This window comes from Numida meleagris, chromosome 2, assembly GCF_002078875.1.
Source record: "Numida meleagris isolate 19003 breed g44 Domestic line chromosome 2, NumMel1.0, whole genome shotgun sequence".
Taxonomy (NCBI): domain Eukaryota; kingdom Metazoa; phylum Chordata; class Aves; order Galliformes; family Numididae; genus Numida; species Numida meleagris.
In genome coordinates this window covers 108,850,339-108,871,739 of record NC_034410.1, presented here as the reverse complement: position 1 = coordinate 108,871,739, position 21,401 = coordinate 108,850,339, and the positions used below count along the sequence as shown (strand labels likewise).

Below are 21,401 nucleotides of genomic sequence, written 5' to 3'. Positions count from 1 at the left end.
AGTTAGTTATAGCAAGCTGCATTACTGATGGACTCTGTGGAGTTTCTCAACTCCTAGTTCTTGTTTTCAAACATGAGGTTCTTTGCTGAAATTTGCTGTTGTTTGGTTTATTTCTGATGTTGTTAAGTGACATACATCTTGTAACAATCTGGAAGATCAACATGAGGAAAGGTGATACAAGAGATCTAATGACAGAGGGACCAACGCAATAGAAAGGTGTTATAAGGGAAAGAAAATAGGACTGCTCACCCATCTCATAAGATCTAGGCTCACAGGGGAAAACTCCACAAAGGAGGGAGCCAGGCTTCACCCCTTCTGATCACACAGATGAATTGCCTTCACCTGTGCTCCCAGGGCTGACCTTTCCCCAGGTGCTCAATCAGTGGTTCAGGCCGTGACTCAGCAGTTCCCATATGTACCTGAGGATGTTTTCTGGAGGATGTGTGATGGTTAAGGAGCAACTTAGAGAATACACTGACTGGCATTTGAATTATACAGGATAAAACTTCTCTAGTCGTTCAGTGAATACTTTGAATTCTGAGTTTAGGCTTGTTAACGTTTAGAGTTTGTGAAACAGAATGTTACTTTTCCTGAGGTTGTTCTGTGGATAAATTGATGGTTTGGATCCAATCTGGGACCTTTAAGACTAAGAATATGGTATTGGTACAATATTTGAAGTTCTTGATTCCTACTAACTTGACTTTTTTTATTTTATTTTTCAGGCTGGAGCTCTTGATTTATTAAAGGAGCTTAAGAATATTCCCATGACCCTTGAGTTATTACAGGTACAGCTTTTTTTATTGTTATGTTGCAAAAGTTAACTCCATAATAATGAAGATGAAGCCAGCAAATTTGGAAGGTTGCATTATTTAAATAGATTCCTGTGGAGAAACCGCTTCAATCGTTGCTGTTTTGGCTAACTAGTATGATTTCACTATGATTTAGGGCTCTGAAGTGCTTTCTTCCAGTAGCAAGTTCTTAAAGTTCAGCTTTTACTTGAAAATAATGAATGCTGTCATGGGGCAAAGAGAGAACACTGTTTATAGATTTCCCTTACATGCGCTCTTAGTTTCTTATTAACACAAGTGCAATATGTTTCCCTCTTTCATGTTGGAGAACACACCTGGTAAGAGGTCCTCCTTTTATGTAGTTAGTTCTGCTTCTGGACTGTAAGTGAGGAGAACCATAGTTCTTTTATCTTCTGGTGGGTTCTATTTCACTGTTGCCTTTTTATCTATGTACCTTAGAGTAGTGTAATTCTTCAGGTAATTACAGTACCAGTTTTGCTCCTCTGTAGAGAATGTGATGGTGTGGGACAATCTCACTCACGTGCATTACGTTCTCGTTTTGTTTTTCTCTACATCTCTCACATTACTTTTATAAATTCTTTGAAAAAAGTATATCAGTGAACTTTATTTACATGTTAAGTTTTAGAGTTTGTCATGTGGTTCTGCAGCGATCAACTTTTGTTCCAAATTAACTGGAGATTACCTATCTCTGTGAAAATGTGCAAATAGCAGGGGGTAGCAGAAGATCAGTTTTTTGCTCTGGTAGCCGCTTAAATTGCAAAAGCCTGGAAAGTAACATTTTTTTAAGTGACGTTTAATTTGCAGATACAGAATTAGCTGGAAAGATCCAAGTAGTAGTATCAGTCTTGCCTATATATTTGTAGAATGTATTTATTTCAGTACATTATTAGTAATACTGGTTGCCAATGAAAATAGGAATTTGAAAGTTTCACCTTTTTGCATAAATTAGCACAACTGATACAGCACTGCAATCTTTTTCCCTGGGTCCAGCCTCATTCCTAAAATAAACAAAACCAAAACATCCTCTCCTAACCTAATGATTTTGAATTTCTTTGTGCCAATCTTTTAAAAAGCTTTTTTTTGTGTGTGTGTTGATATACACCTATATAATATATATATATTTGTGTGTGTATATATACACACGCACAAGTATACATGTATATTTGCTTTTGGAAAGAAAAACCTCTGTGTGAGTGCTCTGGAAATTCTTTACATATATGTAAATGCTGCTTTGCTAAACCTCTTAGTGTGAATGAGACTAGAAGGACTCGTTTTATGAAGAACAGCAGAACAATCTTTACCCTTTAGCCTAAAGGATCTGAATAATGCAAAAGTAGGTAATTGATACTTTTTCAGTTGCAGTGAAGTGGGATGAGGTTAATGGGATGAGGTTCAACAAGATCAAGTGCCAGGTCCTGCACTTTGGCCACAACAACCCCAGGCAACGCTACAGGCTTGGGACAGAGTGGCTGGAAAGTTGTGTGGAGGAAACGGACCTGGGGGTATTAGTCGATGCTCGGCTGAGCATGAGCCAGCAGTGTGCCCAGGTGGCCAAGAAGGCCAATGGCATCCTGGCTTGTATCAGAAACAGTGTTGCCAGTAGGAGTAAGGAAGTCATTGTCCCTCTGTACTCAGCACTGGTGAGGCCCCACCTCGAGTACTGTGTCCAGTTTTGGGCCCCTCACTGCAAAAAAGACACTGAGGCCCTGGAGCGTGTTCAGAGGAGGGCGACGAAGCTGGTGAGGGGTCTGGAGCACAGGCCTTATGAGGAGTGGCTGAGGGAGCTGGGATTGTTCAGTCTGGAGAAGAGGAGGCTCGGGGGACCTCATCGCTCTCTATAACTACCTGAAGGGAGGTTGTAGTGAGCTGGGGGTTGGCCTCTTCTCTCTTGTAACTATTGACAGGACGAGGGGGCATGGCTTCAAGTTGCGCCAGGGGAGATTTAGGCTGGACATGAGGAAACATTACTTTTCTGAAAGAGTGGTCAGGCGCTGGAATGGGCTGCCCAGTGGTTGAGTCACCGTCCCTGGAGGTGTTCAGGAAACGTTTAGATGTAGCGTTGAGAGACATGGTTTAGTGGGGTTATTGGTGGTAGGTGGATGGTTGGACTAGGTGATCTTGTAGGTCTTTTCCAACCTAGCTAATTCTATGATTCTATGAAAACTTTTCTTAGTAGTGTTATAAACAGAGAGGACTCTTAATCTGGATAAATTTAAACTCAGCTGTCTGTGTTATAGGGTACTTGTGTGATACTAGCTCAGTTTATATGGGGTCACATACTAATTCCGTCCTGTATTCCGTTCTATTTCAAAGAAGCTTATTTATTCCCATCTACATCACAGGGATCTGTTTTTAAAGTAAAATAATGTTTCTAATAAAGGATTGCTTTTTATTCATATTGGGAGATGCCATATGAGTTTTTGAAGAAACTTTCTTTGTTACAGTACGTCTAATGTGATCAACTGTTTTTGTTTGCTCTTACTTAGTAGACTAACTGTAGTTTAGTCAGGTTTTTCTGAAGTATCTACTCCCGTATCCAAAATGCTTATTTGACTCTGTAAGATTTCATTTAGACTGAAATTTGTATTGTTTTTGTCGAGTTTTATAAATATGTATATTATTATATTATAATAAAGTCTGCTCTTTGTTTTCTAGTAGTCTTCCAAAATTACTTAAGCAAAGGAGGACTTGGAACAGCAGTTCAAATGTGAAGTAATCGCACCGTTGGCTCTGTTAGCTAGCGGTCATTGGTGTGCTAATGTCAAGGAGGATGACAGTGAGAGAGCAGGAGCACTAACTTCCTCTATGTAGACTGAGATATCGACTGATATATTTGGACTGATGAAGCACGGGACACAAGGGGAAACCTTTTCAAAACTGCGTACACAAAGAAGAACACTTCTCACTGATGTAATAGTTTCATTATTTCTTTGCAATAAGAGAAGTGACGGTTCATCTTATGGCATGACTGTCACTTCAGTCTGAACTGGGAACATCCTCTGACAATTTACAAGTGCATAGAATAGGAAAGCACACTTCAGTAATTTGGGCTGGTGCTTGTGTCACAAGTCTATCTAATTTGACTTCTGTCACAGAAAGATGAAGCAGTTACGTACAGTAATCTGTCGCATCTCACAGGTTATATGTAAGCAAGGTGATCCTTGCTCAGTAGTGTGAACAGCCAGCAGCTCATGTTGCATGTGATTTATTAGCAGCTGCCTAATAATAATAAATGCATTGGTTCTCAGATCCTAATTGTATGTAGTGTGCAGGTAGACAGTGAGTGAGGTAGGTGGTCTTCATTTTAACCAGCAAGTTTTACTGGAAATTACACACGTGTATGTACACACCCCTACACAAAACTAAGCCATGAAATACAGTCCTCGTTAATTACTTGCCAGTTCACTGGCAAGCTGTGGAGAGCTGGGAACCTGGATTTGGTTATTCTCAAGGGCTTTCTTTATCAGTCCTTTGGACTAAGTTCTCCAAATTCTCTGTCTTATTACTTCATTGCAGTTTGAAGTTGGTAACAGCTCTGCTTGCTTTAGTGACTGCCGTTCTTCCCCAGCTGCTTGGCCCAGCTGTTAGGCCTACAGCTTGAATGCTTTGATGAAGAAAACAGATGTTTATGCAAGTCTGAGTCTCTTTGCTCTTCAAAAATAGAGCACAATAAATGCAAACAAGGAGTGCTCAGGAATTTCAAGTGGGGAAGAATGATTCATTTGGACAGAGTGAGGAGAGTTTTCAGATACCTGCACTTTATAAACTGGTGCAGAGATAACTGAGTTTCAGGGGTTAAATTGGAATAGACAAAAATACTAGTGTCTTCAACTTAAAATGACTCTCACAATAACAGTTCCTTAGGCTGGAAGACTGAGGAAATTTCAAATGCTGATAGCTGATTTGTAATTGAAACACAGACATTTGGAGAATATAACACTGACCTTTTGTGATTACATGCATTAGTTTGCAGGTAAATAAATAGGAGGATTGTTCCCTCCTGTCTTTCAGGTGATGCCAAATCAATTGTTCTGTATAAAACCAAACAAACGAAGTGTGTTTACATATAACCTTAAGAAAGCTGATAATTTAGGCAGTTATCATCGTTAGTTCTGCTTGTGTGATCAGAGAAAAAAAAGGATGAATCTAATTAATTTTGGGTTTTACTTGAGCTTTTGAGTTTTATTTCTTTGGTCAGTTTTGCTCTGTTCAGGCCTCTGTGTTATGTTTAGCTGGTTGCTAAAGCATGTCATGGGAAGAGCATGCAGGCAACAGTAAAGAAACACCAAGTATCTGCCCGTGAGTGAAGTCCTTGGCCTGTCCTCAGTGCTCAGCCACAAGGGGGAAAGGTGAAATGGGAAACACGAGAACTTCTGCACCTCTTTTGGTGCTTTCTGTCAGCGTGTGTGTGTGTGCACAAAGTCCATCCTGAAAAACCTTAGTTAAAAGTGAGTAGCTGTCTGTTTTCTTCAGCCTAAAATATGTTCAGAAGTAATGTTCAGACATGAAATTTTCATGTGCTTCCTTTGCTGAAATATCTACTGAATATTTCAGTACATTTCCAGTCATTTAGCACATCCACAGTGCCCAGAGAAGTGTTTTTTGTGTGGGCTCTAAGGGGTAATTTACAGGAACAAATTATTTCCATCTTTAGTGTAACACTAGGATTTAACTATTCCTTTAAAGGAAAAGGGAAGATATTTATGGCAAGCCACTGCAAGAGTAAATAGAATAAATTGTACTTAGTGAGTGTGGCAATTAGTAAATGCAGCAAAGCTCAGCATCATAAGAATGATGTAAAAATATAGCCATCAATCAAAATATGAAATTGTAATACAGTACTTGTACTGAGTATTTATTTCCCAAAACTTAAAGCGTGGAAGTATTCTGTTTTTTAAATTAAACTTTTGTTGCTGTTAATCGAAATTAATGTCCACAAGGACATAAATTATAGATCTTAGAAGGAAAGTTAGAATAGCTTGTAAATAAATCTCATCTTTGCTCTGTAGGTGGCAGTAGTGGCAAAGTTTTAAAGCCTGCCAGCAGCTTGGCCTTTTCAGAGGGGTAGGCTTTTCTTATTGTTTCTACCTAGAAGCAGAAACCTGTGCGCTTAAAATTTTAATAAGTCTCAGTGTTGCCAAAATGACTTGGAACCTAAAACATGATCGCTCCCAACTAATAGTACAGCTTCTTCCACAGCCAGTGAATGGGAATTTGAAAAATACAAAGTTTCTGTTCATACCAAAATTTAAATATGGTCATTGCACTGAAAAATAAGATTTTGAGGTTAGAACTTTACTAAAGCACTTTTTTATGACATTAAAATGTATATAGGATTTTCATGTTCTTAGGTGGTTTGAATGCCACGCTTAGTTTAGGTGAGTAGTCTGTAGAGTTTCTTTGAAGTGGTTTAGAAACAGGAGTACTGTGACTGATTCCTCTTAACTCTGAACTTCTGTGATGGAGACAAGTGGTAGAGTTGTATTTCTTTGTAAAAACGTACTGTGTGTTTTTAAAATAAGTTCTGTAAAGGCTTGCAGGATTTCATCCTGGTACTCTTAAAGATAAATAAAAGTACTTCCCTTTAAAATAAAATTGTCAGGAAAGCAGCTTTAGGAATGTTTATTTATTCAGTTATCTTCATGCCACTTTTTATAGTATATATTTTTATTTCTGTTGCAGACTACCAGAATTGGAATGTCAGTGAATGCAATACGCAAGCAAAGCACAGATGAAGAAGTTACATCTTTAGCAAAATCTTTGATCAAATCTTGGAAGAAACTGTTAGGTATGGTAACACAAACTTTTTTTTTTTTTACTGCTTTTGTATGTTACAACTATATGCAGACTTGATACAGATCCTTACGCTTCCGTGCTTCAGAAATAGTTGTTCTCTTGCTTAAGTATTGAAGCTATCTGTGCTGAGGTAGGCTTTTGTTTTTTTAACCTCTTTGACAATCACAGGCGCATTACTGTGAAAATATAGTCAGAAGCAAAGTTAATATGGGTTGACTAGTGCTGACAAACAGTAGGAAACCAGCTTCTGCAACATGACTCATTTCTCAAGTCTCACTGCGTACTGCTGAGCGAGCAGTACTGTACTGCAGTGCTAAAAACTAACGAACCTTTTCTTGACTATTTCCCCTGTCAAACGAAAAAAGTACTCTGAAGAATTTGTGCAGAACCTCATGTGAAAGTGTAGACACCTTGAATTTTGGTTATAAGCTCATTTGTGAAGAGAAGAAACAGTAAAAAATTGAGTTTAAAATTCTGTTAGAGATAATGAATGTTTCTTTTTAGAAAGTGCAGGTTTATTTAACCTTAATAGTTTTAAAGGATTTACTAATTAGTGAGTCAATAGTTTTTCTTTCATTTCCATTACTGCGATGAATGCATTTACTGAAAGCTTTCTGTTAACGGATTTTTGCATGAGGATATCTTGTAGCACTTGTATTTGAAATGATTCAAATCTCAAGCTGTGTCATTTAGATATTTGCTTGTAACACTGTTGTACTCAATTATGTTTCTTTGTATCCCAATTTAGATAAACTAATCTTCAAGAGGCTTGAGATTTTGAAATAGGAAACAGTTTGTATTATTTTCAACCGACTTAAATATTTGATAGTCTGTCTAGATAAGTATGCTAAATGTGTGGCTGCCATTTCAGTGGCAGCCTCAGCCAACCTCATTTTATCCATTTTGTTAGCCTCGTTTTATCCCAGTTAGCTGTGTTATCAGTTATGAAGTATTAGCAAATATTTTAATACTTCTTTTGTAAATGGTACAGAAATGACTTCGTTTCAATTTGACAGTGTATATATGTAAAAGAGGACAAATTGTGACAGTTTTTATAATCTGCTTTTCTATAATTTGTACATTCTTGTAAGCAACAGCTTCAACAGTACTGAAGAGATTTTTAACTCTCCTTTAAACATTAGATAATTCTAATTAGGCTAGTAATAGTAACTCTTCTTGGTGTCACTGACCGCTGAACAAAGGAATTGCTATTTGTTTGTTAAGATGATAGAAATAGTCTTCTACTTCAATTTCTTTAACATAATATCTTAAGTCAGTTGAATTTGTGTTAATATATTGTTACCTGTGGGTGACCTGATATTTAACTGTACAAACATTGTGAAACACTTCTTCAACCTCTGAGTGTGTTCTTGCTGTGGAAGTCTGGAATAAGTTTGTGATGTCTGATAGTAATGGTAGGTCCATCTAAGTGTAGACTGCAGCTGAAAGAGGTTTTCCTTCCCATTTGTAGAGGGGTCTTCTTGCTCATTCCTGTGGTAAAGAGGTCAAAGAAGCAAACTCAGCAGTTGTAAACTAAACATTTTATTTCTTCGGGATTCTTTTCAACTCTTGGTTTCTTGATTCAGCCCTCTTGCAGATGTTGCAAAGGGATTGTAGCAGTAACACACAGCTGGGGAAAGGTGAAACTTTAAAAGGTGCCTCTTTGAATGGCTTGCTACATTCAGATTATTTTAAGACAATTGTGAAAATCTATCTTAAGGCTGCTTACATTAGGTGATGACAAATGTGTGAGGAACTGGATAAATAGCAAATACTTGACAGCAGTCAGAACTGAATATGTTCTTCCTGGGACAGAGAGTATGTTACCTTTGTCTTACTCTAATTTTTGTTACAGGGCAGATATTACTGCACGTGCATGGTTATACCAAGTCTGTTACACTTATGGTTATGCACTTATCAAATTATTTTTGAAAGTACAGCACTGCTTATATTAAAATCTGACATAATTAGATTCTGATAATGTAGACAATATAGAGCATATAATAAAGCGCAGTAGGTCAAATGTTTCACCTCTTGTTTCACTGCTCGGTAATTATCAGAACTTGAATCTTGTAATTCTGGAATATAAGTTATCTGGGCTGTGTGACTTATGGGTGGGAATCTTACAACGTACTCTTATTCTGTTTTATCATTAGTTTTGACTTTCTCAGAAGAATACGAAATACCCTATGTTGAGCTGCTTGAGAAATCAGTTTCGATTATGCTGTTTATAGTGCATGTAAAATGGTATGGATCAAAGATGGCAACAGAAGTGGACAGCTGTTAATCATACCAAGCATTGTACTCAGAGATCTGAAATCTTTGTGAGTTATTTTTATAAATGACATTTTGAATTTAGGAAAGAATCTTTGACGGTTCAGGCTGCATATACTGTCTAAGTTGAATGCTTTTGGAACTTATGTTTTAAGGATGCATGGGAAACAAGAAATCAAAATAAGGTTGTGAATCACTGGAGTTTTAACAGATTTTGATGGCTTGCTTAAAACTGTGCTGGGTTACAGATGGATTTTCAAGTGAGGTCAGAAGCTGCCCAGCAGAGGGCTCGCAGGCATTATCTGGAGTGAGTCACTGCATGAGCTATAGTGAAAGATTGCTTTCAGATGTTGCTATAAAACGTTAAACCACACATCCTTGTTGGTCACAGTTTAGATGAAGAAGCAAATTCTGCTCTCAGAATAAAATAACATTGTGTCATAACATGGAATTTGCAAGGAGTTACTGTTTTTGCCAAGTAGTTGAGTGTGTGGAGTTCGTTATGCAGATGAATCAATGGATATCAACTTAGGTTATGAGGAGTTCTTGAAATATACATATATATATATATGAGGAAAAATCACAAATAATTTCTTGCTAAAATCTAGGAGTATACAGTGAAAAAGAACATCTAAACCTTTAAGTAGATTTAACCTCAGCTTATGTACTGGGCTGGAAATGCAGAACTATTGTACAATAATCTTGTCATTAAGTGTAAGTCTGATTGTGTATTGCCAGGAAAAAAAAAAAAAAATAAAAATGTGTCCATTTTGAAATGTCTATTTAAAAAAAAGTCTTTCTTAAAACAAAATTGCTCGGGCATGCTTAATAAGTGCTTAATGTTACCAAGTTAACACTAGCCACACTATGCAGAGGTGTATTATTCAGTTGAGTTTGTGTATAAAATCCTCTGTAATTTCGAACTTTGTTTTGATTTTGCTAGAGCAAGTCTGGTACAGTCTAGGACTACCTTACAGGTATGCTGATGTCATGAGGTTAAGTTGTTCAAGAACATCTGAAAACTTGCTGGTTGAGTTCAGATTTTTAGTGAGAAAACAAATTCCTAAATTACAGATTGTGTTCAAGAACAGTGTTTACTATGGATAAGTATAATATGTCTATTTATAAGATATCAAGTGCAAGAATAGTTCCCCCAGTCCAGGTGGCCACACTCTATCTCATGCAAGCCAGGAGCTACTGGCCTTCTAGGCTACCTGAGCACATGGCTGTCTTACATTAAGCCAGCTGCTGACCAGCACCCCCAGGTCCTTTTCTTGTGGGCAGCTTTCCAGCCCCTCTTCCCCTGGCTATACTGCTGTGTGGAGTTGCTATGACCCAAGTGCAGGACCCAGCACTGGGTCTTGTTGAATGTTGTATAATTGGATGCAACCAGTCCCTCTGCACAGCCTTCTTATCCTCAAGTAGATCAACAGTCCTGCCTAACTTATTTTTGTCTGTCATCTTACTGTGTGTGCCCTCCATCCCCTCATCGAGATTTTTGTTTAACATTTTTATCAACACTGACCCAACACTCAGTCATGGTGACCAGTCACCAACTGGATTGAGCTCTATTCACTGTGACTCTTTGAGCCTGGCCATCCAGTCAATTCTTTACCCAGCAAACTGTACAACTGTCTGAGCAATGAGCAGCCACTTTCTCCGGTAGTATGGGAAACTCAAATACTTCACTGAAGTCAGGGTAGACAATATCCACAGACATTCTTTCATCTGTTAAGCGAGTCAACTTGTCATAGGAGATCAGGTTAGTCGCAGAACCTGCTTTTCATAAATATGTGCTGACTGTGTCTGATCACTTAGTTGTCCTGTGTGTACTGCATGATGACATTCAAGATGGTCTGCTCTCATAGCATTCCCTGATACTGAGGTCAGACAGAGAAGCCCATAATTCCCTGCATCCTCCTTCCTGCCCTTCTTGTAGACTGGAGTTGTGTTCACAAACCTTCGGTTAACTGGGCGTTACTATAAATTAGCTTCTGTTATTTAAAAAAGGAAGAAAAAGCCTCAAGTGTCTGTGTTTGTCTGTCTGTCTGTTGTTAACAGTCTTCTGAAGCAGCAGAAGCTAAAACTGAAGTTATGTTTATCAATTTTAGAAATGAAGACAATTTCAGTTTGTTCCTGGGGAAAAAAAAAAGTTTTTGTAAGCTGTAATAGCTGTACAATTAAAAAAAAAAAAAAAAAAGGAAAAAAGAAAAAAGGATAATGCCTCTTCAAAGGAACTTAGATAATTTAAATTATAATTCTAAATATTTATCTGCATCTGTATGTTTCCTGACGTGAATCACTTGCTCGTTTGAATTTGTAAGTATCTGTCACAGGCTGCTTTTCCATCCTTCTTTGTTAGAATTTCTGTGGTTGTTTGTAGTTCCCATTAGCTGTCATTTTTCCTTTGCTCCAGAGTCTGGCCACTCGATGTAAAATAAGCTAATTAGAAGAGACTTTCGTTTCTCAAGGATAAATATATATATTTCTCCCCAAAGGAAAGCTGAAATGCTGCCCAGCAGACTGTTAAACATTGTGCTGACAAAAGAACAGTATATAATTGATAAAATAAGGAATCCTTGTTCGTGTGTGATTTTAAGAATAAATACTGCTTGACACTGGATCTTCTTTCCTCAGTGCTTTCAATGTCTGACGCATAAACATGAGTGACTTAGTAAGAATATTTCCACTAAGCAGAGAATGTTTTTATTTTCAGATTTATGAAGCTGGATTTAAGAGAAATATATAAAAACTCAGAGAGATTAAAGATAGCGTAGTTTTGAACGCGTATTTGCTGAAGATGTTTCAGTTGTCTCAGCTGCTGAAGTTTGACCTTTTGTTTGAGACATGCTTGCATAGACTGTTCTGCAGGTTAGAAAGAGCCATGATTTTACCTCCTACATTACCACCTGGTCTCATGTATAGTCTGCCCTACATTAGTGAAAGATGCAATCAGGGTTCGCTAAATGTTCACTAGTGCTTTCCCCAAGATACATACTGATATATCTGTCTAAAAACCTCTGGTAAAAATTGTTGTATGCTTAAGATGTGAGTAAATGAGATAACATGCATATATAGAATATTTAAAAATGTATTTATCCCATAAGTGTTTGTAGCCATAGAGACTAGTTATGAATGTGCAAGTTAAAAATGGATTATGGATTTGTTTCCATTCTCTGATATAGTGTATTTGGGTGTCATAGCAAAAAATCTTCTGCAGTCCATTCTGCTTATAGCTTTGTATGCTTTCTTAGTGACTTTTTTTAAAATAAATACATTGATTGAACCGATATCTTTATTAGAATTTTTTATAACACCTTTAGTTTATTAAAAACAATCTCTCAAAATATATAATCTATTGTGTTAGATTTTCTTTTTTTTCCTTTAATGGAGAAATGATACTTTTATATGTTTAAAAAAAGGTTTAGATACCCAATTCAGGACTGAGCCTTTTCTCTATTTTTCTTTGAATTTAGTTCTCTTTTAAAGTTTGTAGTATGTTCGTCCAAGTAATAATAATCTACAGAGTTGGGTGTGTAATGGCAGATCTATGAGGGCTTGGAAGGAGAAATTCCCAAAAATTAGGTGAGCGATGGCAGTGTCACTGGGCTCTCTCTGTAGGTAGTGGGGAAAGCAAGCCAAGGCAGGAGGCTGATTTAATGTCAAGCTCCCTCAACGTCTTTTTTATCGTGTCTTCACTGGCAGTTAAAGCAGATGTTGGCCTTGACCTGAAGGATTTGAAGCGTTGACATGTATTTTGTTTGCTGGGTTGGCAAGGGTGTCAGAGGTGGAAAGCTTTACTGCAAGAAAGGGTCAAATCAGAGAGTAGGAGCTGATAGCACTTCTAACTGGCTCAGAAGAAATAATCAGAGGTATTCTACCACTGCTTTAAATCAATTACTGAGTAGAAGTTTCTCATGTTTTGTATTCCCAGACGGACCTTCAACTGATAAGGATTCTGAAGAAAAGAAAAAGGAGCCTGCATCTTCCTCACAAAACAGCCCTGAAGCAAGAGAGGAAAGGTACTTAGTTCTTGAGGACAAATAACCTTCTTCAGTATAAATTAGGATTAACCTGAAAAATCAACCTGTTTATACATATATTTGGGCCAAAATTTTAAATATTAGAGACAACTTCCATGTTATTTTGTGAAATATGCACAGTTGTGCAAAAAATGGTGTGTAGCTAGGGAAGAAGATCCTGCTGCTGCTGACGCACTAAAAAAAGATGAAAGCCACAGGACAAGATACGGCCAGACTAGTTATTGTTTATTCTGCCTTATCTGTCAGAGACTCTTTCCTCTCTCCATACTAGTACTGAGCTTTGAGAAGTGTAGCTTTCGGTTACAACTTTGTGGTAATTACACACGTTAGAGGCTTAGAATACTTCTTTTGTCTGTTAGCTTTTATATTTGATAAACAGTCTTGTTCTGCACCTTTTTTGGTAAAGACGAAATGTATGTTGTCAGAAAGATGAGCCCACGTAAGTGGCACTTGAGGTGCTGAAGAATATTTGCAAAGTAGTATCAACAAGTCCAGTTTCTCTTCATACTTCTGTTTGTAGTGAATCTGTTTCCAACAGCCATTTTCAAATTCAAACCTCTAATTATTTGTCCCAATGTGAGAGGAAAACTTTCAGAGTTTGCAAAAGCTTCCCAAAACCGTAGTACCACTTCAGTACAGTACACAGACTGAATGTTAGCATGGTATTTCTTCACTGTTGTTTAAAGTCAAGTTCCATGAGGAAAAAAAATGGTTTCATGATAATGTACAGAGCCGAGAGTTAAAACTTACTATATAAGTCACCACATAATGGGATTAAATACCTGCTGTCTCTGTTGTCTGCAATACCCTGGTAAATATTCTGAAGGCACTTTTAAAATTGTATTGACTCTAGAGCTATAAATAGCTTTTAGAAGGTGTCTTGTGTTCTTTTTTTATTAATATCATTAAATGATTGTAGCAAAAGATCTGTGTTTCTCCCTCGAACACGGTGATTTGAAGAAAGCAAAAAGCATTTAATATTAGTTTTTTGTTTTGTTTTGTTTTCACTTATTTTAGCAGTTCAAGTAGCAATTCCAGCAGCAGGAAGGAGGAGGGTAGTGCTCCGTCAAATTCTTTCATCCCTTCTTTTCCTCGGGCTCCAAGCACTTCGGATTCTGTACGAGTGAAATGTAGAGAAATGCTCTCTGCAGCTCTCAGAACAGGAGGTGAGCTCCACAGACAATATTTTCAAGTTTAACCGTTTCTTCCTTCTTTCTCCCATACCATTCTTTCCCTGCCCCCGTTTACTGTACCCTTTTTTTATGTCCGATTGTTTCTGCATACCCATAGGCCAGTTCACCCAAGACGCAATAAACTGAGTAACCTCAGCAACAACTGAACTACTTTTTTTGTTGCTGGTGATGTGGGACATTTTGTGGCTTCTGTTCATCTGATATCTTGCCTACAGTGAAACTTCATTACAGGAAGTTATTTCCTCTGTAATTCCTCATTTGACTCTATTAATGGAAACTGCTATTTTTTCATCTTATCTCTGAGTGAGAACGTCACTGTAAGCGTGACTGCCTTTCTTACTCCAGAGGTCCTGTGAGCCTTCAGACTCTGGATTTTGAAGGCTGCCCTTCTGTTTTGATTTAACCTTGGAGTGTCACGAATATAGTCACAGTTAGTCTTGCATTGTTCCACCTTCTTGCCTTCGAGATGTCTGTAAATTGCTTGACTTTTTTTTTTTGCTGTTGTTGTTTTGTTTTTCCCCATCCTGTACACTTGTGTGTCTTTAAACTGACAAATGATATGCTAGATAGTGAGCAAATCAACTGTTGTACTCAGTGACCTGAATTCTTTCTTATGCATTCTTCTCATCTACAATAACTTATTTCTCTGTTCTTAGCTTAGTGTAACCTGACTCAGTGTCAGCAGACTTCTTAAATTATCTGTTTTTATTCTATTCACTCTGTTTTGTACTTCACTTTTAATTCACGTGAATTCTGAAAGGCAGAAATCAAGGCTGAGTGAAGACCATGGACTTACGGTCCTCCAGATGTGTAATTTGGAGGACAAACAGATTTTTAGAAAGTTGCGTATGGCTTCTTGATATTCATAGTTATATGTAGTTGGAATTTTCACTAGGTTTCCAAGAATTCTTTTTGTAATGTTACCTCCTATTATACATGTTAGCTGATCATCCATAGGTCTAATGCCAATCTCACAATATAAGGGTATTCTCTGGTTCTGTGGCCTTCTGTGTGAGATCAAGAAGAAACTGTGTTTTTGTTACTCATTGAAGTGCACCAATGTTAGAATGAAGAGGAGGAAAACACATATTGTGTCTAATTTGTCCTATAGGCTGTGTTGGAAAGGCAGCTGCCTTTATGAGGAAGGGTTTTGGTCAAAAACAGTAAACAATTGTCTGGAGATGTTTTAGGTCATGTTGTGTTGCCTTCAATATCGCTGTGGTTCATTTCTTCTAATTTCACATTTTATGACCATTCCCTACTTTGCGTGTTTTTAACAATAATATTCAATTACGATATTTCTAGAGAAATCTTTCTCTTGCATGCATACAGAACATAGCTGGTGTTGTGTGGGCTGTAAGAATTGATAAAACTTGATACAGAATGTTTTCTCGTTATAATAGCCTGTTCTAAACACAGATGCACTGTGTTTAGAGAGGGGTAATTGCCAAGCTAATAGAAGACTTAATGTTTTTTTTCTGTATAGCAAAGTTGTTCTTTATTACTATTCGTATTTCAACTAGAGATAATTTTGTCTGAAAGATTTAAGGTAATTCTACTTTTTTTTTTTTAACAACTTTTGTTGCTCTTCATTTCAGTGATTTTTTTTCTTCAAAGTAATGTTAAAAAATTTATAAGTAAACCAAACTTTCCTTAGCAAAAGAAATTCATTGTTTTTATAATTTGTTGTTTTGATGTTCTGAGTTGGATCTCAGTGATACGAAATACTGCTAAGATCATCAGAGTGCTAATATTTTAATTTTTGTTTTCCTCAGATGATTACATTGCTATTGGTGCTGATGAGGAAGAGCTGGGTTCTCAGATTGAAGAAGATATCCTTTGCTACTTACGTAGAATATAATACAGAGTTTTAATACAGAAATTATTTTAGAAATTAGATGAGATCGAGGAACTGGGCTTAAGTCCTTGGGTGATTCTGAGAATTTTTGTTAAAATTCTGTTATCCCCAAATTCGTGTTTTGCTAGCTGTGCGCTAAACAATGATTAGGCTTTGGCAAGATGTAAAGTACTGTCTGCTGTGTTGAGCAGAGAAGTAACTGTTGTTTGGAGATGGGAATGTGGGGAAGGACTTTTCTTTAAAAAGGTTGCTTCCCCCCAAAAAACAATCCACAGTGCTCCATTTTACTTGTTTTGTTCCTTAAATTCAAAGCACCTATTTTTCAAGAATTAAAAAACACTGATATGAAATACAAAAATAGGGTACGAAGTAGGATAGCGAATCTCAAGGACGCAAAGAATCCAAACCTACGAAAAAACGTGTTATGTGGGAACATACCTCCTGACAAATTTGCCAAAATGACAGCAGAGGTAAGTAAAGCATAGCTCTTGAACGATTTCCCTACTGGACTTACGTCCTGGCCACTAACTAAGTAACTAATGTGAAATGCCTGTACTTTTGAAAGGCTAAGACTTGTTCGTGGCTTGTACAGTCTGAATTATACAGGGCAGAGGAAATGAAAGTGGTGTATTTTTATGGTTCCTAAAAATTTTTCTCTGTGAGTCAGGAGGCAGATAAGCTCTCTTTGCCAAATTCCCTAAAACACAGAATGGTGGGCAGTTTTTCAAAGGCCACACGATGGCCTCGAGCTCAAAGAGGGTAGATTTGGGGTAGGTATAAGGAAAAAATCTTTTACAGTGAGGATGGTGAGGCACTGGAACAGGTTGTCCAGAGATGTGGTGATGCCCTGTCCTTGAAGACTTTCAAGGCGAGGCTGGAGAAGGCACTGGGCAACCTGGTCTAGCTGTGGTGTCTCTGTTCATTGCAGAGGAGTTGGACCGTATGGCCTTCAGAGGTTCCGTCCAACTCTGAAGATTCTGTGATTCTATGGCCTGTTAGTGATGGTTTAAGCTCAGGGTAGTGACTTCAAGCTGCTAACCCATTCACCCTTCTGTATACATAATACTGCCATCCATATTAGCCTATCTTGCCATTTGTTTTCCAAATACTAGCCTCTGCTGTTATTCTCCTATGAAAGGTATAGCACTGTGCTTTCTAAAGATCAGTCCTGTCCTGTTGGCATTCTTAGTGTTGATTTAAAGCTTATCTGAGATTTGACAGATTATGTCAAATGATTTTGAAGGACACTCGCTACTGTAAATAGAAGACATAACTGATACGGGAAGGAAGCTGGGAGAGTTGGCCTTTGATTCAAATTAGATTTGTTATTGAAAGAACATTTTGAACTCTTTAATAGAAGTTCCCATTCAAATAGATGCTCACTGTCTTTATAAATCAAAACGAATCTAGGAAGTCAGAAGTGAAAAATTAAATGATATAAGAAAGAAAAATAAAAGCACGAATAACATTTGATTCCTATTTTGTAGTTCTGCTTATGTGTGGTGGGTTCTGCTACTACTCACCCTACCCTATATCCAGCCCCAGTCAGGTATAAAGGAGTATCTAGGACCCTGAGGAGAAATTAATTATCAAGTAATAAAAATCATGACTAGCTTTGATCCCAAGGAATGGCTTTTTCTGTAGCTTTATATAGAAGCCAGGGAAAATTTGAGGCTGGCAAAGGAATGGGGAAAGAAAAGTAGATTGTATCTGAAGTGAGTATTTTCAGTGTTTTTATTCTACGTGTGTGTATGTACAAATGCAGAAACATAAGTTTCATGTCGTCCAGTGCTTATTCTTTGTTTTAATTAGTATCTTGGACCAAGTTCTTAAATTTAATGGGTATAAAACCTTGTTATATCATAAAGATGATGTCTTAAGGGAAACAGCATTAATACAAGATTTTGCGTTCCACGTCAAGAAGGAATGTAGAGTAAAATTTTATTGGGAAAAAAAAAAAAAAAAACAGAACAACTTTTTTGCTGTGCCCATATGCTTACTATGTATTTTTGAGGTCCTGCACATTGGAACTATGGTTCACACTTTATTTCCTTTAAAAATAAACAAACAAAAAACACTCCCTACATTTTTTCTGTGACAGGAAATGGCAAGTGATGAGTTGAAAGAAATGCGCAAAAATCTGACCAAAGAGGCTATCAGAGAGCACCAGATGGCTAAAACAGGAGGTACCCAAACCGATCTGTTTACATGTGGCAAGTGCAAAAAGAAGAACTGTACGTATACCCAGGTATGTGGTTATTCAGGGCGTTCATTTTCCTTTTGCATAGCTGAAGTCCTGTATAAACATGGTCAGAGAAAAAAGTTTTCATTACAAAATGAACATGTAAGAAAATGCTAACAAAATACAAAACGTGTGGAGATGGTTGGGTCTACCTAGGTGTGCTTACGTAAAGAATGTTGTATTAATCGTATTAATTTACCAAATATTTTATATAAATCCAAGCAGAGTATGTAGCATGAAATGCTAGTTTATTTGTGATGCTGAGTTTTTGCTAATTCTTCTGATTAAATTTTAATAATATGGTTTTATATGGAGGAGAACTAGTTCACTGCTTGTAATGTGTAAACTTTTTTATGGAGGTAGTGAATATATATATATGTGATATTATCTACCATTTGACTGATGCTAGACTCTGACTTAGAATTTCATATTATGATATACGTGCAAGAAGTGCTTTAATTGGTGCAGCAGCGCTGCAGGGCATATAATTTTGATCACAGAATCGGCTATGTTTATAGTTTAGTGTTGCGCGTAAGGTAATTCAAACAGAAAGCTATGTTTCAGTGCTGAGACATTTAAGCCTTTGCATCAGTATCCCATATGTAAAGCTGAACTGTAGCTTTAAAGTGCATCTTCACCACAGATTTTTTTCCTAGAAATATATGAACAGTTTTGATACCAAAATTGGTATTTTAGTGTTTTAAAATTGTCAAAACATAAGCTTGTGACCACTATATAGTCCAAACAAAATAAAGTGGTTTCAACTGTTAACTTTTAAGCTAACTTATATTCTTATCCAAATGCAGTTATTTAACATTAAACTTTGATTTTAAACCTTTACCTTGAACGTGTGCTAACAAAAGTTGAACATACTAATTTTCCTTTTCTGCTCTGACTTTTGCCTTTGCCAAAGGTTCAAACCCGCAGTGCTGATGAACCTATGACAACGTTTGTTGTTTGTAATGAATGTGGAAACAGATGGAAGGTAAGGCTGTTGGACCATTCCACATACCTGATAGTAGACAACCAGGCTCTGTGCTTAATTTTATGTTTTGCAGTATATGACAGTTGAATTTCTGTTGACTTGTGGTTATTTCTTAACCCATAAATGATACTCTATGTTGATCTTCTGAAATAGTTTTAGATTAGAAAACTACCTGTGGCAGAAGGTGTTGAGAATGCACTGGTTCTGGCTGAGGGTAGTTAGGGGTAGAGAAGTCAGGACGTTGACTTAGACCTTGTGACATCTAGATACAATACTATGCTTTGCCATAAAAAGCAGTGGCAAGATAGCCACTGTATTTTCCCAGTCCTCTCCCAAGGATTTTCTAACCATTTTTAATCTCTGCTTTGATGGGTACAACAGGCCTTTTTAGACTTTTTTTTTTCTCTTTTATTTTCTACTCTAAAAGGAAGGGGAGTAAAAAAAAAAAGAGGTGACTGCTGCCATATTCCTGCGTTGGGTTAAGTGTCATACAGTGATAATTTGCTGTAGTATTTCATTTCTTCTTTTTTTTTTTTTTAAGTTCAAGAAATAAGAATTACGAAGTGTTAAAACAACAACAAAAATTGTCTCAGGAACAATGGTAGTGTAGTGAAGTAGAGAAACACTGAAATGAAGGCCAGTAAAATTTACAACTTATGATATTAAGTTTAATATTGCGTGCTATCTTCATTGTGTTAGGGTTTTTTTATATGAAGAGTGCTGCAAAGCATATATTAGGATTACTGCATTAGGAATTCTTTTGTGTCTGGCTTTATGTTTCCTATTACCGAATGCAGTTCAGATCTGTGCTGCAAGATATCTATATAATTTATAAAGCTTAGAAGTTGTTTGATGCAGCACAAAGAAAAAGTTCTTTTGTCCTTAAATCCCCTAGTAAGGTAGTAGTTATAAAAGTCTCTGTATAAAAATGCTTGAGTGACAGAATACTTGTATGATATAAGCAGATGCTTTAAGTACTAATTTCCATATCCTAAGTGTGGTGTCATATTACTGCTTCTTCTTGCAAAGATTTAGAAATAAGTTTTATGAAGACCTCATAAAATTTCTTTTCTTTTGACAGTTCTGTTAGAAGAAGAAATTGTCAAGACATCTGGACCAGTATGAACAAGGATTTTGTAATTAGCTTTAAAAACTAGGCTAAGCAGCTAGCGTCCTGCAAACAAGAGGTTATTTGGTTTTCTTTTTTCCTTTTTTTTTTTTTTTTAAGCAGCATACATGCCTGAAGTTAGCTTTTATTTCGACACAACCATCATTTCCTTAAATGCCTTCCTATAGCTAATAGTCAGTAGGGCCGGGTTGCTCGATTGTATGGTGAATGTTAAAATATTTTTTCATTTTTGTAAGTAAGTTGAAATTAAACTTTTACCAATGAAATATTTTGATAATTTGCTTGTTTTTTTTTTCCCTATGTGAATCACCTACAGTTTTTTTTTAAGTCTGAAATATGCATCCTGTTCCCATACTTTATTTTATTATTATTTTATTATTATACATAGGAAAAAAAAGTGGCTTTTATGGTGGAAGGAAAAATGCTTAAATGGAAGAAATTGAGTTACCTATCTTAACACTTTTTAGGCAGAAAATCCTCAGCATTTCAAGGTTTTTTGCATAACTTTGCATAAAAACATTAAAAATTCAACTTACTTGATAGTGTGGCTGTAATTCAGAAAGCATTCCTTTTTCTATCAGAAGAATAGATATATTTTTAGCCTGTGTGTAAGTCCTTTGGGAGAATTGCTTCTTAGAAGTCATTTACAGATGCATAATTGATTTTTCATTTAATTTGCTTTAGACAGCAGCAAAATAATTACAAATGTTTGCTATCGAGGAGAGTACTGTGTTTGAGAGTGGAAAGGAACATTCTAGAGGAATGAGGCATAAAAATTATGTTAAAAATGATTGGAAATTGGATGACAAGTAGACCTGAATTTCCATTGCTTTTCAAAACACACACAGGACAGGCATCACTGGTTTGTGCAACCTTCCTAATGCTACTCGTCCTTTAATCTTTCTGCCTGACTGTCACACATAAGAAAATCACCTTTTGGAGGAAATGGAGTAATTGTCTATATTAACCAAGCCATATCTGGATGTCATTAAAAGAGCTAAAACTGTGATAGTGCGCTCTCTGTTGTAGATGTATCCAGGGGGAGTTCAAATAAAACATCGGTTTCACCTAA

General features: G+C 36.8%; 1 protein-coding gene across 2 annotated transcripts; it reads left to right on the top strand.

Moving 5' to 3' along the window:
* Positions 723-20,606, top strand: TCEA1 (transcription elongation factor A1; the record flags this gene model as incomplete). 2 transcript variants are annotated; one of them, XM_021387778.1, is given in 9 exon segments in its annotated part: positions 723-785; positions 6,492-6,597; positions 12,814-12,901; positions 13,943-14,088; positions 15,891-15,947; positions 16,289-16,443; positions 18,075-18,221; positions 19,129-19,200; positions 20,282-20,606. In XM_021387778.1, coding segments are annotated over 9 exon segments (843 nt in total), but the record flags the coding sequence as incomplete, so codon positions are not given.